We start from the raw sequence: 15,150 nt of genomic DNA on the forward strand, positions 1-15,150 counted from the left end.
CAGCAGCAGAACATGTCCCCAGCGCCATGTTTGTGAGCCCCAAGGTGCCATGGCCATCCGTGTGGACGCTAGTGAGGGGGGGGGTGATGAATAAAGATTTCTTCCTCCACTGTGGTCTCCTGGTTTTTTTTTTTTTTTAACACTGTATAATAAATTTACTTTCTAATGATTTTTGAGTAAACTACAATGACCACGATTTCAAAACCATTAATAATTCATGACCAAAGGCCATAAACACTATATAATCTCCACAGGCAGTGAATTCTTGCTAGAGAAGAAGTGGAGAATACTTTTACCAGCTACTTCAAAAGTATCTACCGACTTCAAGCCAACCATCAAAGATACATTTTTTCAGAAATGACTGTAACCCTTCCAAAGCCTCGGTGAAAGCCGCCTCTTCCAGGAAGTCTTCTCTCTCTCCTCCAGCACCCACTGGGGCTTTAACTGGGTCTCCTCTGTGCTGGCTGTCATTCTCTGCTATGATCTGTGCCTGTCTGTGTCTGTGACAGGGCTTGAGAACCGAAGCATCCTTGGTGTAGGGCAGGCATGCAGCGCGGGGGAAGCACTGAGAACCAGGGGTTATTTAATAACCCGTAAAATGCTGGTTCTCATCCATGGCTGCACATCGGAACCACTTGGGAAGATTAAAAAATTCTGATGCCTGGGTCACACCCCCAGACATTCTGATTTAACTGGTTTGGAAAGAAGCCTGGACATGGGGGTATTTAATAGCTCCCAGGTGATTCTAACGTGCTGCAACTTTTGTGAACCGTTGACATCAAGCACCCAGCACAGGGCCTGGCATCATGTGGGTGCTGATACCTGCTTGCTGTTGAGCGGGTGGGGGGTCGGGGGGGACAGGGAGGGTCCCATCAAAAGGGGGACATGTCCTCATCAGAAGCCATTGCTCACTGTTGCCTTATAGGAATGAGGAAGGACTCAGTGTTGTCATTCTCCATTTTTCCAGAGAAGCCAGAAGTCTGCATTTTTATGTGAAATCTCCTAATTTTTGAATGCAGCTGCCTAATTTTTAAAAACTGTAGTAGGGTATGGGCCAAATAAAACACACCTTTGGGCTGAATGTGGCCTGGCAGGCTCACTGAGAACAGCTTCCCATCGTCCCTTTGCTGTGCTGGCCCATGACCATGCAGGATGGTACCCAATCCCCACCCAGGATGGAAACTGCACATCCACCTGCCAAGGTGTGAGCTGGCCCATATACCCTACCTCCGAAGGAACATGATGACTGTCCTTGTCTGCTTGTTCTAACCAGCTTGTCTTTTCCTTGCCTTTCATAAGGACAAAGCTTCCTCTATACCTGGCATCCTGTGTAAGCACAGAGTATCAGGAAGTGCAGATTTCACAGACAACGGAGTGGGGGCGGTGGGGAAGGATGTGGAAAGAGGAGGTGGGTGGAAAGGCACCTTATAATATATCAAGATGAGCATCCTGGCAGCTTGCTATTAGTTTCTTTCTCTTGTTTTTCTAACCAAACAAAAGCCTTGTTAAGAAAGCACTCTCTTTTTCAGAGGGCCTGAAACCATTTTAAACATCTTTCAGGGTTAAACTCAGATGTTGTGATAAACAACCCCACTCTCCCTTTTCCCTCATTCAAGCATTTTTCAGAAGAGTGATCTGAAATGCTCTCGGGCGACTGGAATGATGGGAGTAGCCGGGAAAGAGGCAATTAGGGGAGTCCTGTTGCCAAGGAGAGAGAGGAGGGGAGGGAAAAAGTATCTCTGCTAGTTACCGGCTGCCCTGCTCCATCATTTTTCCAGAGAATTTCTTAATGTGGATAAATCAGATGCTGTCATTCTGCAACCAAAGGCCTCAGGTTTAAACAATTCATTCCTGGCCTAGGGGGACTGGTCCCCACTCTTGGTTACTTTTTTTTAAAATAGATTTAATTTTTTTAAATTTTTATTTATTTTTGGCTACGTTGGGTCTTCGTTGCTGCGGGCGGTCTTCCTCTAGTTGCATCGAGCGGGGGCTACTCTTCACTGTGGTGCACGGGCTTCTCATTGGGATGGCTTCTCTTGTTGCGGAGCACGGGCTCTAGGCACATGGGCTTCAGTAGTTGCAGCATGCGGGCTCAGTAGTGTGGCATGCACGCCCTAGAGCGCAGGCTCAGTAGTTGTGGCGCATGGGCTTAGATGCTCTGCAGCATGTGGGATCTTCCCGGACCAGGGATTGAACCCATGTCCCCTGTACTGGCAGGCAGATTCTTAACTACTGCACCACCAGGGAAGTCTCTCACTCTTGGCTGCTTAATCGAGGGAGACCAGGTGCCTGCAGGTGTGCGCTCACTCCCATTGTGGCTCCTCCATCCTGAGGTTTCTGGAAGGACTTTGTGGAGACAGGGACACCGCTCCTGCCTCCAGAAAAATGCCTCCACCAGAAAGTGGGAAAACCCACCCTGGTTCAGCTTCTAGAGTGTCCACTGGGGCTGACATGGAGGTCTTTGCAGCAGCATCCAAGTTACTAAGTTATCTACCAGCCCTCATCCCAGACAGGTCGATTCAATAAGGAGGAAAGACACACTGGCTCTTCTGGCTACAGCTGAGAAAGGAGGCAACAGGAGACAGGATGAAAGTCACAGCAAAGCACACAAGGCCCTTTGCAAGCCAACCCTGACCTGCCTCCTCAGAGCTGGCTGGGGTGAGGCCAACACCGAGGAAGCAGAGCCATGAGCTGCAGACAGAAGAATCAAGTCTAGTGGCCATTTTTGAGCCGCTGGACCCAGCTGAGCCAGAGAAATTCCCTTTGGTCTTTGGAATCAGGTCAGTTTACAGTCAAGAGCGTGAGTACCTAAGTGTCGACGAATTTCAGGATTGGTTGATACTGATGATGAGCAAGAAGCCTTCACACCCCTGCTCCCATCAGCCGCGAAATAAGACTCAAATGTAAACTCCCACAAGCTTGGGTCTTAATTGAAGGGCCCTTCAGTAATTCATGGGTCCTAACTGCCACTTCCCACCTCAGGCTCAATGATCTTGCAGCTTTCCTTATTCATATCTCTCTGCCTTTGATTACTTATTTTTTTAATGTATTTATTTATTTATTTTTGGCTGTGTTGGGTCTTCTTCGCTGCGCGCGGGCTTTCTCTAGTTGCGGCGAGCGGGGGCTACTCTTTGTTGCGGTGCGTGGGCTTCTCATTGCGGTGGCTTCTCTTATTGTGGAGCACGGGCTCTAGGCGGATGGGCTTCAGTAGTTGTGGCACATGGGCTTAGTTGCTCCACGGCATGTGGGATCTTCCCGGACCAGGGCTCGAACCCGTGTCCCCTGCATTGGCAGGTGGATTCTTAACCACTGTGCAACCAGGGAAGTCCCATCTCTCTGCCTCTGACCATGCTATTTACTTGGCCTGGAAAACTACTCACCCTCAAGAGTTGGTCTTTACATCCGCTTTTCTGCAAAGCCTTTCTTGATACTACTGGCAGAGGTAGGTGACCCTTTTTCCGTATTGAAATCCCACTCTTTGTCCTTCTCTCCCTGAACTGGCACTCTCACACTGTATTGTAATGATCTCATTGCACATCCCTTCCAACTACGCTGTGCACACCCTGAGTCAAGGGCTGTCTCTCATCCATCCCTTAGTCCCGGCCCTGGTGCCCAGCACAGCGCAGGTGGGCTCAGTGTGGTAAATTTCAAAAATTTCAAGAATGGTAAATTTCAAGAATGTGGTAAACTTCAATATTTTTTAGCTCTTCCCATTAAGAGGTGAGGCCTATTCCCCCACCCCTTGAACCTGCATTGACCTTGTGATTTGCTTTAAAGAACAGAAAGTGGCAGAAGTGACACCATGCCAGTGCTGAGCCTAGAGCTCAGGAGTTCCTGCGTCTTCCAATCTCATGCTCTTGAACCCCTGAACCCCCATGTGAACAAACCTGGGTGGCTTGCTGGAGGATGGGAGAACATCGGAGGAGAACTAAAGCACCCTAACTGATGTTCAGGCAGCCCCAGGGCAACACCTCTGTTAACTGCAGATGCGTAAGTGAGCCCAGCTGAGGTCAGCAGAGCCTGGCCCATCAGCAGAACTGCCCGGGGAAGCTGAGCCCAGATGGCTGACCCTCAGAATCATGAACTAAATCTGTGGTTGTTTTGAGTCACTAAAATCTGGGTGACTTGTTACACAGCCAAAGCTAACTGATACATTCAGTAAGAGATTATTACTATAAGTGACACTGGGTTGATAACTCCAGTTGAGAATGAGAGAAAAGAATAGGAGAGCCAGGGATACTTAATCACCAGCCCACTCCCTCATGTCTCTTTAAATAGAGTTGCCTCCCACCTGCCCTCCCCAGTGACTCATTTACCTCCTTCTTCTCCCGAGAGCAGGACCGGCTTCTCTCAGCCTTCTGCAGAGTCTGACCTGTAGCTGTTCAAAAGCAGAAACAGAAATTAAGGCTGTTTTAAAACAGCTAGTTTATCACCACAAAAGCTTTTTATTTGCAAACCGAATAGATGGGACCAATCACAATCAAGTGATTTTAAGAAAATGTAGCCTATTATGATAATGGGAAAATGGCATACTCTTGAAATAGACCAACAGCAATGAAATGGTAATTCACACACTCATATTATTTGACTATAATGAACAAAGCCTCCACTCTTTAATCTGGAACATTATCTGCACTCTGCAAGGGCTGACAGACTAGTTTTTCCCAGTCGAATTACATTTTTATTAAATTGGAGTTATATAAAATGCCTTCCACTGTGCACATACACATAACCTTTGATGAGTGTGTGCCAATACACTGCACCAAACCCCCAAACTCGCCACATAAGTGCTGGTGCAGATGTGAATTAGCAGTAATCACCTGCATTTCACATAATGGGGCAACTTCAGAGAGAATTGTTGCTTTTCTCGGAAAACTAATATTGAAGTTATGCATACATTTCACTGATCGACATCAGAATGTTTAAATATGCTGTTCCAAGTGCAGTTTTACAACTTCGATGGAAATGTCCATTATAAAAGGAATCCTTGATGGGGAGTTAATGGATCGCCTTGGTTTTAAAACATAAGATGCGAGTCTCACTGCACGTTGTCAGTGTGTCTCCCAAACTGTCCAGCTTCACTTTCAGGTGGCTATTTTTTAGAGTGCCACAACCATATGTCCCATTAGCCAGGAGCACTCTGAAGGCAGGAACAAAAAGGCTTAGTGATGACTTATTGAGAGGCGAGAGATGGGGACCGAATCTGAGAGGAAAAACGTTTGTCTTTGGATGTGGTCACTTGCAGTGGGTCCACACGTGAGGGGGATGCAGAGGGGCTCACAGCTAGTGATAAAGCTCAGGTCAAGGGATGATGCTCTTTCCAAAAAAGTGAGAATAAGGGAAAGAGCAAAGGTCCAAAGATGAACTTCTGGCACTGGCCAAACTTTGGGCCAATACATAAGAGGATGTAGAAAAGAGGCAGCTATTTATAGGAGACCCTGGGATGTACAGTATCATGATATGGTAGACATCTTTGGGGGTATCTGCTCAGCTCATAATGACACCCTAGACTGCTCCCTTCTCTCTTTTCTTCCTCCCCATCGCCACAGTGGGGTCCTGTGGCAGCCATGACTGTACATGACCCCATACCCTGAACTTCATATGCTGCACTGGGTATGGGCCCTTGACCCAGTTGCAGCCAATCAGAATCCCAGCCCCTAACACTGAAGTTGATTCTGAGAGAGAGAGAGAGGATAGAGGGCCGGAGCAGGGCTACCTCCATGTGTGAGCAGCCACCAGCCACTGACCGTGGGGACAGACTAACACAGAATGCCAAGACGGAATGAACAGATCTGAAACCAACTGCATGCTTGCCTTTGTGTTCCACAGACACCCACTTAGATTAGGTTCTCTGTGTGTGTGTGTCTGTTGCCTCTTTTTTTTTTTTTTTTTTTGCCTTAAGACAAAGAAGCTAGGGTTTAAAGATGAAAAAGAGCCCAGGAAAAGATACCACTGTGATGGGGTATGTCGACAGTGGGGGAGGTTTTACATACGTGGACAAGGGGTATATGAGAACTCTCTGTACTTTCTACTCAATTTCGCTATGAACCTAAATCTGCTCCATAAAATAAAGTTTATTAACTAAAAAAAAAAAAAAATAGCCCGGGATTTAGGGATCAGGTGATCCGGGTTGTTATGTCAATCTTATCCTGACCTCCTGATCCCTGATGCTCTAGGGCAGGAGCTTGGGTGGACAGCTCCCCCAAACCCTTATCCACACCTGCTCTGGCTGTCAGTCAAGGCCTCAGCGTAGGCCCTAAGGTTGACCGGAGAGGATGACACACCAGGTAGTAGGCCACGCAAGGCAGAGCCAGGAGCTGGGAGGTGGGTCTGGAGCTGGAAGGGCGCAGAGCAGACTGGAGGGCAGGAATGCTGTGCTGACAGGCCAGGGTGCTCTAGCCGCAGAAGCAGTGTTGAGGCAAGTAAGATGTCAGCAGAGCCAAGAAAAGCCCAGAGCAAGGGTAGGGAGCAGGAGGGAAACAGTGCTAGTTCGGGGGTGAACACGGCAGACCCCAGGGTCCGGCTGAGGCCCTTCCTGTTCTGCTCAGACTCATGCCTGGGATCCAGTCCAGTGGATTGCTGACCAGTTATGAGATCTTAGATAACTCACAAGATCCACCAGGTTCTCTATGGACCATATTTTCTTCCTATTTTTTGAAAATGAGGATTAGACTGAATCACCTCTGGGTTTGCTTTCCATCTCTAAAGTTCTTTTATACCAATAAAGAACAGTAAAAAAAAAAAAAAAAAAAAAGATTCAGGTGAGCCATAAAAAGAAAATATTAATACAAAGAACAGAGAGCTTAACCACTGAAATTTGCAAGCAAATCTCTCTACTGGAGTTAATTAGAAGCTCCTTTATTCATTAAATTGGAAAATAATTTGCTTATTTTCCAATGAAGATAATTCACTCTAATTATGCACATTTGTTATCGAATGCCTCTGTCCTCGCCCCACTGAGCCCCTCTCTCCTCCAGGTAGCTCGACGTGGAGACGACTCCTTCTCCCCAAGGACAGAAGGGACCAGGTTACACTGTGCCTGTCTACTGCACTTAGCTTTTCTGAGTAGCTAGCTTCCTACCTAGATCTCATCTTATCCTCACAACGACTTAGAGAGGGGTAAGAAGGTGACATTAATATCAATATATGCTGCTTGCAAAATTAAGGGGGTGTTCCTCTGCATTTTTCAAGGTGACCTGCCAGCTTCAGCCAGGAAACAATAAATAAGGCCAAATGTAAATACCATGTGTATACCTCACCTTAGAAAACAGATGTGTGCCTGGGGAAAAGAAAAAGTGACTGCATTGAATTGTTGTAAATATAATACCGGTCTCCCACTTAGGATTTCAGAGAGATTTTATCTGCATTTAGGATTAATTTTCAGTGGTTAGAAGATTCTGACACTTTAGTTTTACTTTGCTCTGGATGCAGGTAATAATATTCATCACTACCTTTTAGAGGGAAGTTGTGTCTTCCTTGGATGTTAGCTTCTGAAGTCCTCAGGCAGGGGAAAATCAGTGTCAAAATTCCCCTTGAAAAAGAGCCTTAAACCTCCTGTAAAGTACAGCCTCCAGGACACAGATTTTATATCCACTGTTGTTGACTAATGTGCATGTGTAATATCTGGTGCATTTGGAAATGCATGGTACACAGTAAAATACATATGCAAAATATAATTTTATGGTATTTCTAATTAAGCTATTGATATTGTAATTATTCCCTCTGTTTTTCATCTTGGGGTAGGAGGAGAGGGCGGGGGCGGGGATGGTGGCAAGAACCAGGCACTGAGCTCCTGAAGCTTAAACGCTTAGTTGATATAGCTCCACTGTACCAGACACCTGCTATGGTCCAGGTTCTATGCACAGGCTTCATCTCCTGCATCCTCACAGACGTTCCTTTAGATCAGGGGTCAATAAACTTTTTCTGTAAAGGCCCAGAGAGTAAATATTTTTTTAGTTTATAGACCATAAAGTCATGAAGTTATAAGGTCTCTGGTGCAACTACTCAACTCTGCCATTGGAGCGTGAAAACAGCCATAGACAATATGTAAACAAATGGGTGTGGCTGTGTTCCAATAAAACTTTATTCACAAAAACAGGCAGCAAGCCAGATATGGTGCCCAGGCAGTAGTTTGCTAACTCTTGTTTTAGGTGGACAGAGCTATTCTCATGGGAACAAGCCAATGAAGAAATGAGAAACAAACTGAGAGTGAGTGATTGAGCTGCTTGCTCAAGGCCAGAGAAGGGTAGCTTGTAGGTGGTCAGGCTCAGTGTGCTCCCAATGGCCATCATCACCAGCACCAGCACCAGCACCAGCATCACTATCACCACCGTCATTATCATCATCATCATTACCACATGAGCTCACCTTAGTCAGGGTTTCTTATGTGCCAGGCACTGAGCTCCAGGCTAAGTACATGAATCAACTCATGTACTCCTTTCTTTTTTTAAATTAATTAATTAATTAATTTTTTTTTTTTTTCATTTTTTGGCTGCATTGGGTCTTCGTTGCTGCACACGGGCTTTCTCTAGTTGTGGCGAGAGGGGGCTACTCTTCGTTGCGGTGCGCGGGCTTCTCATTGTCGTGGCTTCTCTTGTTGCCGAGCATGGGCTCTAGGCATGCAGGCTTCAGTAGTTGTGGCACGTGGGCTCAGTAGCTGTGGCACATGGGCTTAGTTGCTCCACAGCATGTGGGATCTTCCGGGGCCAGGGCTCAAACCCGTGTCCCTTGCACTGGCAGGCAGATTCTTAACCACTGCGCCACCAGGGAAGCCCCTCATGTACTCTTTATAGCTACTTTATGAAATAGGTACTATTATTATCCCACTTGTCCAAGGTGGGCACGGAGACCCAAAGAGGTTAGGAAACTTGCCTAATATCACACAGCTAGTAAGTACAGGAGCCTGGATTTGAATCTGGGTAGTTTGGCTCCAGAACCTGCACTCCTAACCACTAGACTATACTGCTCCTCGGTCAGGTTAAAGACAAGTCTGAGAAGGCCAGCATGTGCAAGGGAGGGAGTCTGACTTAAGGATTTCTTTCTGTGATGCAGCTTTTTAATGTACTTTGGACTCCTAGAGTAATTAATAAGGGGATTAGAACAAAATGATTCCCCAAGGGTCAAGGAAGATGGAGTTCCCCATTAGCCAGAAAACTGCCATTAAATGCCAAATGTGGAAAGGCAGGTTGGCATTAGACACTCACTCCCATCCACTCAGGTACAATGCTCAGCCTTGGCAAGCAGGGTTGGGCTTTGGAGAATAAAGGCGACTCAATGGGAATCCAAGACCATGCAGGGACCTCCCCATCAAAAAGGAGTTTTAAATGAAGAACTTGTTTCTCCCAACTGGGGTGATGGTGCTTCTACTAGGTTACTAAAACGAGCTTATTTCTTCTGCGGTCCAAATATAAGGGCTCACCCTGTTCTCATTTTATATATCTATGTAACTTAATTCAAATGGCAAATATCCCAGAGATGCCACTTAATCTTACCCACTGGATTGGCAAAAATCCAGAGGTTTGACAATATACGGTTGGCAAGATCTGGGAAGCAGGCATTTTCGAGCACTGCTGGGAGAAATATAAAATGATACAGGCTCTGTGGAGGGGATCTTGGCAATATCTTCAAAAAGGCATTTGGCAGTATCCCTTTAAGCTAGCAATTTCACTTCTAGGAATCTACCGGGAAAAATTACCTCCACAAACAGGAAACAAATGCATGCACAAGGTATTCACTGCATCATAATTTGCAATGGAAAATATTAGAAGTGACCTATAAGTCTATCACAGTGGGGACTGGCTGAATAAATATGGTGGATCCACACAATGGAAATACAATACTGGGTGAAAGAATGGCAAGCTGATAATATGACCATATGTTAAATGAACTCAAGGGGGAGAAAGTTGACGTAGTATGCAATTTTTTCTCTATGAAAGAGGGAAAATAAGAATATATGCTCCTGGGACTTCCCTGGTGGCACAGTGGTTAAGAATCCGCCTGCCAATGCAGGGGTCATGGGTTCGATCCCTGGTCCGGGAAGATCCCACATGCTGCAGAGCAACTAAGCCCATGCGCCACAACTACTGAGCCTGTGCTCTAGAGCCTGAGCCACAACTACTGAGCCCATGCACCTAGAGCCCGTGCTCTGCAACAAGAGAAGCCACGGCGATGACAAGCCCACGCCACAACAAAGAGTAGCCCCCACCTGCCGCAACTAGAGAAAGCCTGCATGCAGCAACAAAGACCAGATGCAATCAAAAATAAATAAATAAAATAAATTTTAAAAAAAACCCTATAAAAACAGATTTCTCTAAAAAAAAAATGGTACAAATGAACTTATATATATAAAAAAGAATATATGCTTATATTGGTTCTGATTATACAAAGAACCACCCGGAAGGCACATGCACAAGAGCGACTTCTCAATGTAAACTTTTTATATTGTTTTTATTTTTGAATGATTTAGTTGGAACTATTTCCTACTCAAGAAACTAAAATAAACTTAAAACATTAAACGTCCAAAAGGGCTAGTTCAGATTTTTTAAAAATATAGTGAGAAACGCTGTGGACACTCCCACCTAAGGTCCAAGGGTGTGGTCTGCCGGAAGGAGACAAGAGTAGCCGCCATGGACCTCGGGACCCCGAAGCTTGCTCGAAAGGACACAGTATTTTCGGAGGACAAGCTGCCTTCTTTTAAGAGATTAGTCTGTAATGTGTGAGAGTTAAGAATGAAATGATGACAAAATATGGCTTCTGGACATTGAAACAACAGTTTCTGAGCTAAGCCAGTACGCTGGTGGTGACCTGCTCGTTTACTTGAGGGCTAAGTTGTTTTTTTTTTTATGAAACGGCTAGACAAGATGAGAAAGGAAAAAGAGAAAAAGAAAAAAGGAAAGGAAGATTGAGACCTGCCCAGATGACTTGTCTGGAACTCGTGGTTTCCTAGTGCTTACCGGGCATGGTCAGGTTCCTCCCCAGGTGATGGTTCTTGGGATTCCCTCACTAGCATATGCAACAACAAAGCCGTGAGGCTCAGAGGAGCGGAGTAACTTGCCCAAGGTCACAGAGCAGTGAAGGGAAAGAACTGGGGTTAAGAACCCATCAGCTAGCTGCTAATCCCATGTTCACTACATCCTGCGGCCCGCCTGCCTGCACGCCTTCTTCACCTCCAGGAATGCCAGAGCTCCAGCCCCATTGGTCTTTCTACACCACCCCACACCCACCTTCAGCCCCATCCCAGCCTCCTGAACCTACAGCCTCTGCAGAGATACGTGTGGCAGGGTGGGGACAGGGCAGTCTGGCAAGCGCCTGCCCAGCCTGAAGAGGAATCACTATTTGTCTCCGGCTGCAGGTTTCCAGGCAAGAACGTGGGCTCAGTTTTGTTGGGTGAGATTTTTCCAGAGAAGTCCAGTTGTATGAGAAAGCTTCTAATCTTTACATGTTGACAAGTAATTAAAATTTTTTTAGAGCTCTGGACAGGCCCAACAAAAGAGGCCTCTAGTCTCCAACCTAGTAGACAACTAGGCAGAAGATGGGAAAATCTCCCACTCCTGCCGTTATTTCCTTACCTCAATGCCATGGACCCTTTTTGGGGAGGGGGAAGGGGGACCTCTTTAAGGAAATATCATCACTAGAACAGAATCTATTAGACAAAGAGCATGACTGTTTGGGAGCCAAGTAAACAAACATTGGCTCTGAGACACATTTTTGTCTTCAAATACTCCATGTGCACCTCCAGGCGGGTTCTGGGCCTTTAAGTTACATCCTGTCTTCTGAAAGCCCGAAACAATATCCCTGTCACTCTTCCTTTGCATTTTCTGTATAACTCAAATTCCCAGGGCCCAGTTTACTGCCAAATTACCTGAGATAAACAAGTCATGCTAAGATTCTCTTTTCCTTTCCAAACCTAAACAGCAGCTGGCAGCTAGAAATGGTTATTTATAACCTGCACACCGTTCTGCGCATTTGCTTGGTTTAGAAATGCTTAGCCGTGCATTCTTCAGCCAGCTTCATAATCAGATGAGAGCCTGGGGACGATGCTGTTCGTTGGCTGAGGCTAGGCTCTGGGTCAGCCTGTCTCGCTCAGCCACTAATTACCTGTTTGGGAATCCTAAGAGTTCCGATTCCATTTTTAGGGTTAAGATAGTACATGTGAAACACTTAGAACACTGCCCTGCACATAGTAGGTACTTAGCAGTTAGCAGTTTCCTTCCGCAGAAACAGCTGTTTGTGGATCTGAGGGAGTTCCGCTGAATTCTGCTGCCCAAACATATCCTGAATCTGCTCCTTCCTCTCAGTCACCCCTTTGTGTGCCCTGTCATCTTTCCAATAGCCACCTGGTAGGTCTCCACCCTCCACTATTGCTGGCTTTTCCCACTGCAGCCATCTAAAAATAAGGCCGTAAGTCCAAGTGATGACACTTGCCTGCCTGACCATCCTCTGGTGTATTTCACTTTGTACATTTCCCTCTTCCCTCCCTCACATTCACACCTCTGCAGCCCCCAGTCTTTCTTCTGCTCCTTGGACTCAGGATCCATTCCTGCCTCCGGGCCTTTGTCCTCATTCCCCTAGGTCTTCTCATGCTGGCTCCTTCTCATCAATCAGATCTCAGCTTAAAGGGACCCACTTGCTCAGAGTGGACTAGCCCCCAATCCTCCCTACTTTAATCTTCTGCATAGCACTTATCTGATCTTTATTTGCTGATGTAGTCTGCCTGCCTCACTAGCTATCAGCTTTGTGAAATCAGAGGCTGCTTGTCTGGCTTTTTTATCACTGAATTTCCCACTGGAACAGTGCCTGAAATGGAGTAGGCATCAGTAGACATTTCTGAAATCGATGAACGAGTGAATGACCAAATTTCTGAATGGACAATGCTGGAAGGGCAGGGGGCATGATTATGAACTGCTATAAAGACTTCATCTTCTCTTACAATGTGCTTTCCTGACCCTTTCCCCCTGCTCTTTCTGGGATGGTGGTGAAATGAAATATGACAAAGTAAGTTTAATACACCATTGGAGAGCACAGCAACAAAGACCCAACGTAGCCAAAAAGAAATTAAATTAAAAAAATACATCATTGGAGATAATTGGAAAATATTAATTTTTTTCATTTGAAATAGTGAAGATAAGTAAATGCCACACATCTGTAATCTAATCAGTGGTGACACGCTTCCCAGGCGAAAATGGACTTTGGTCTACCTCTGTATCCATCACACAAGCTCCCAAAGGCACTCCCACTCCAAACCCCACCCAGCCCCCTCCTCCCATATCCCAGCTCCCCATAGAATACAAGTGAGGACACTGACTGCATTTGTGAAAATATGTGTATGTGTGTGTATATCCAAATTCAAGTATCTTTTGAGTATTTTCATCCCCCCCAAAAAAATGATCAGCCAAACAATCTTGGAAAACATGAGACTGGTTCATGAGATCCCTGGAATCCTAAGGAAAAAGATGCATTTGTTCCTCTGATAGCTAATTGTTACTGAGAGCCTATAAAGTGCTGGGCACCATTCTAAGGGCTTTAGATAGATGAATTCACTTGGTTCTCAGAGCATCCCTGTGGCAAGGTCCTACCGTTAACCGAGTCCAAACTTGTTCTGCTCGCCGCACGACAATAAGGCCAATAAGGTGGAGACGAGGTGTTGAGGCAAGAGGTATGACTTTATAAGGAAAGCCAGCAGACCAAGAAAATGGCAGACTGATGTCTCAAAATAACCATCTTATGGGGCCTGGATGCCAGTTTCTTTTATAGAATCAGAGAGGGAAGTAAAGTAAAAAGGCATAATAGGGCTTCCCTGGTGGCACAGTGGTTTAGAGTCAGCCTGCCAATGCAGGGGACACGGGTTCGTGCCCCGGTCCAGGAAGATCCCACATGCCGCAGAGCGGCTGGGCCCGTGAGCCATGGCCGCTGAGCCTGCGCGTCTGGAGCCTGTGCTCCGCAGCGGGAGAGGCCACAACAGTGAGAGGCCCGCTTCACGCAAAAAAAAAAAAAAAAAAAAAGGCATAATAGAGAGGGAGAGGTGGTGAGGAAGTAAAGTAAAAAGGGCCATCAGTCTTGCAAAACATCTCCTGGAATGGCCAGCTTTGGTGAGGGGATGTGTTAATTTCAGCCATTCACAGGTGGGCAGGGTCAGATTGTCTCCCAGTGAGCTGAACAAAGGCACTTTAGTTCAACATTCAGGCAGAGGGGCAGGGTTCCCTGAGTCAGGCCATTATGTATGATTATAATAACAAAAGCAATGAAAAGCAAAGGTTAAAGTCAAAGAAACAGATCCAACATGGAGTCCGATTTAGCTCTTCCCAGTTACACTCTATTAATCTCCATCTTACAATTTAAGAGTCTAGGTACTGAGATGGAGTAACTAACGCCCCTCCCCCAGCCGGGATCACGTGGCTGGAAAGAGGAGTCGCCAGAAATCGACGCCCTTTTGACTAACTCCATGAGCTCAGCTTCTTCCACTCCTTTCCAGGATGAGGAAGCCTCAGGTGAGCAAGAACATGAAGAGAGGGAGAGGAGAGTCTAAATTCTTGGCCCTGGTTTTCATAGTTCCACTCTGCAGGCTTAAAATGAAATCTCCATCCCAGTGGAGGCAGGAGGCAGAACTTCTGCTGCGCAGGCTCATTACGAGAAAGGCTTTGTGGTATGGGTAGGGGTGCCGGACTGAAAGCGATCTGAGCCTTGTTCACCTACTCTTGGGCCGCCCATCGGGGGCTCTTAACTACACCCCGTGCCTCGGCCTCCACATCTGCTACATGACAGTGATCAGACTACATCCAAAGTCACTCGCTGGCCGAACCCAGCCCATATACATTTGTCTGGTCTCCAAACTGTTAAGAAAGATTTTTCTTTTTCCAGCCAACATTTAAAGCTTGGGAGATGTCACATTTAAAAATCCTGAGTTCTGGATTCTTTTGAAAAACTGAAAAATCTGTCAACACAGGACCTGCGTTCCTGTCTGGCAGCCATTGTCAGGAGCTGAGGGCAATGCCCACCAGATGGCATGGTGCCCTCCCATCCCTCCCTGTTCCCCAGTTGCCTCCCTACCACAGAGGTCAAGTCCAAGTTGCCGTTTATCAGCAGGTCTGAGAGGTTTTTCCCTACAGTAAAGATGCAAGTGAAGGTTCATGTGTCCACGTCTCCAGCAAGAGT

The 15,150-nt window shown here is 46.3% G+C and overlaps 1 protein-coding gene across 3 annotated transcripts in view; it reads right to left on the bottom strand.

Moving 5' to 3' along the window:
* The window catches only part of KATNIP (katanin interacting protein), a 195,069-nt gene that overhangs the window by 170,852 nt on the left and 9,067 nt on the right, over positions 1–15,150 (bottom strand). For all 3 annotated transcript variants that reach the window (XM_081256320.1, XM_081256319.1, XM_081256321.1), the window contains exon 2: positions 4,317–4,378. In XM_081256320.1, coding sequence (XP_081112446.1) covers positions 4,317–4,378 — 62 coding nt within the window. The remainder of the gene's footprint in view (positions 1–4,316; positions 4,379–15,150) is intronic.

The sequence above is a fragment of the Mesoplodon bidens genome, assembly GCF_964165515.1.
Source record: "Mesoplodon bidens genome assembly, chromosome: 15".
NCBI classification, from domain to species: Eukaryota; Metazoa; Chordata; class Mammalia; order Artiodactyla; family Ziphiidae; genus Mesoplodon; species Mesoplodon bidens.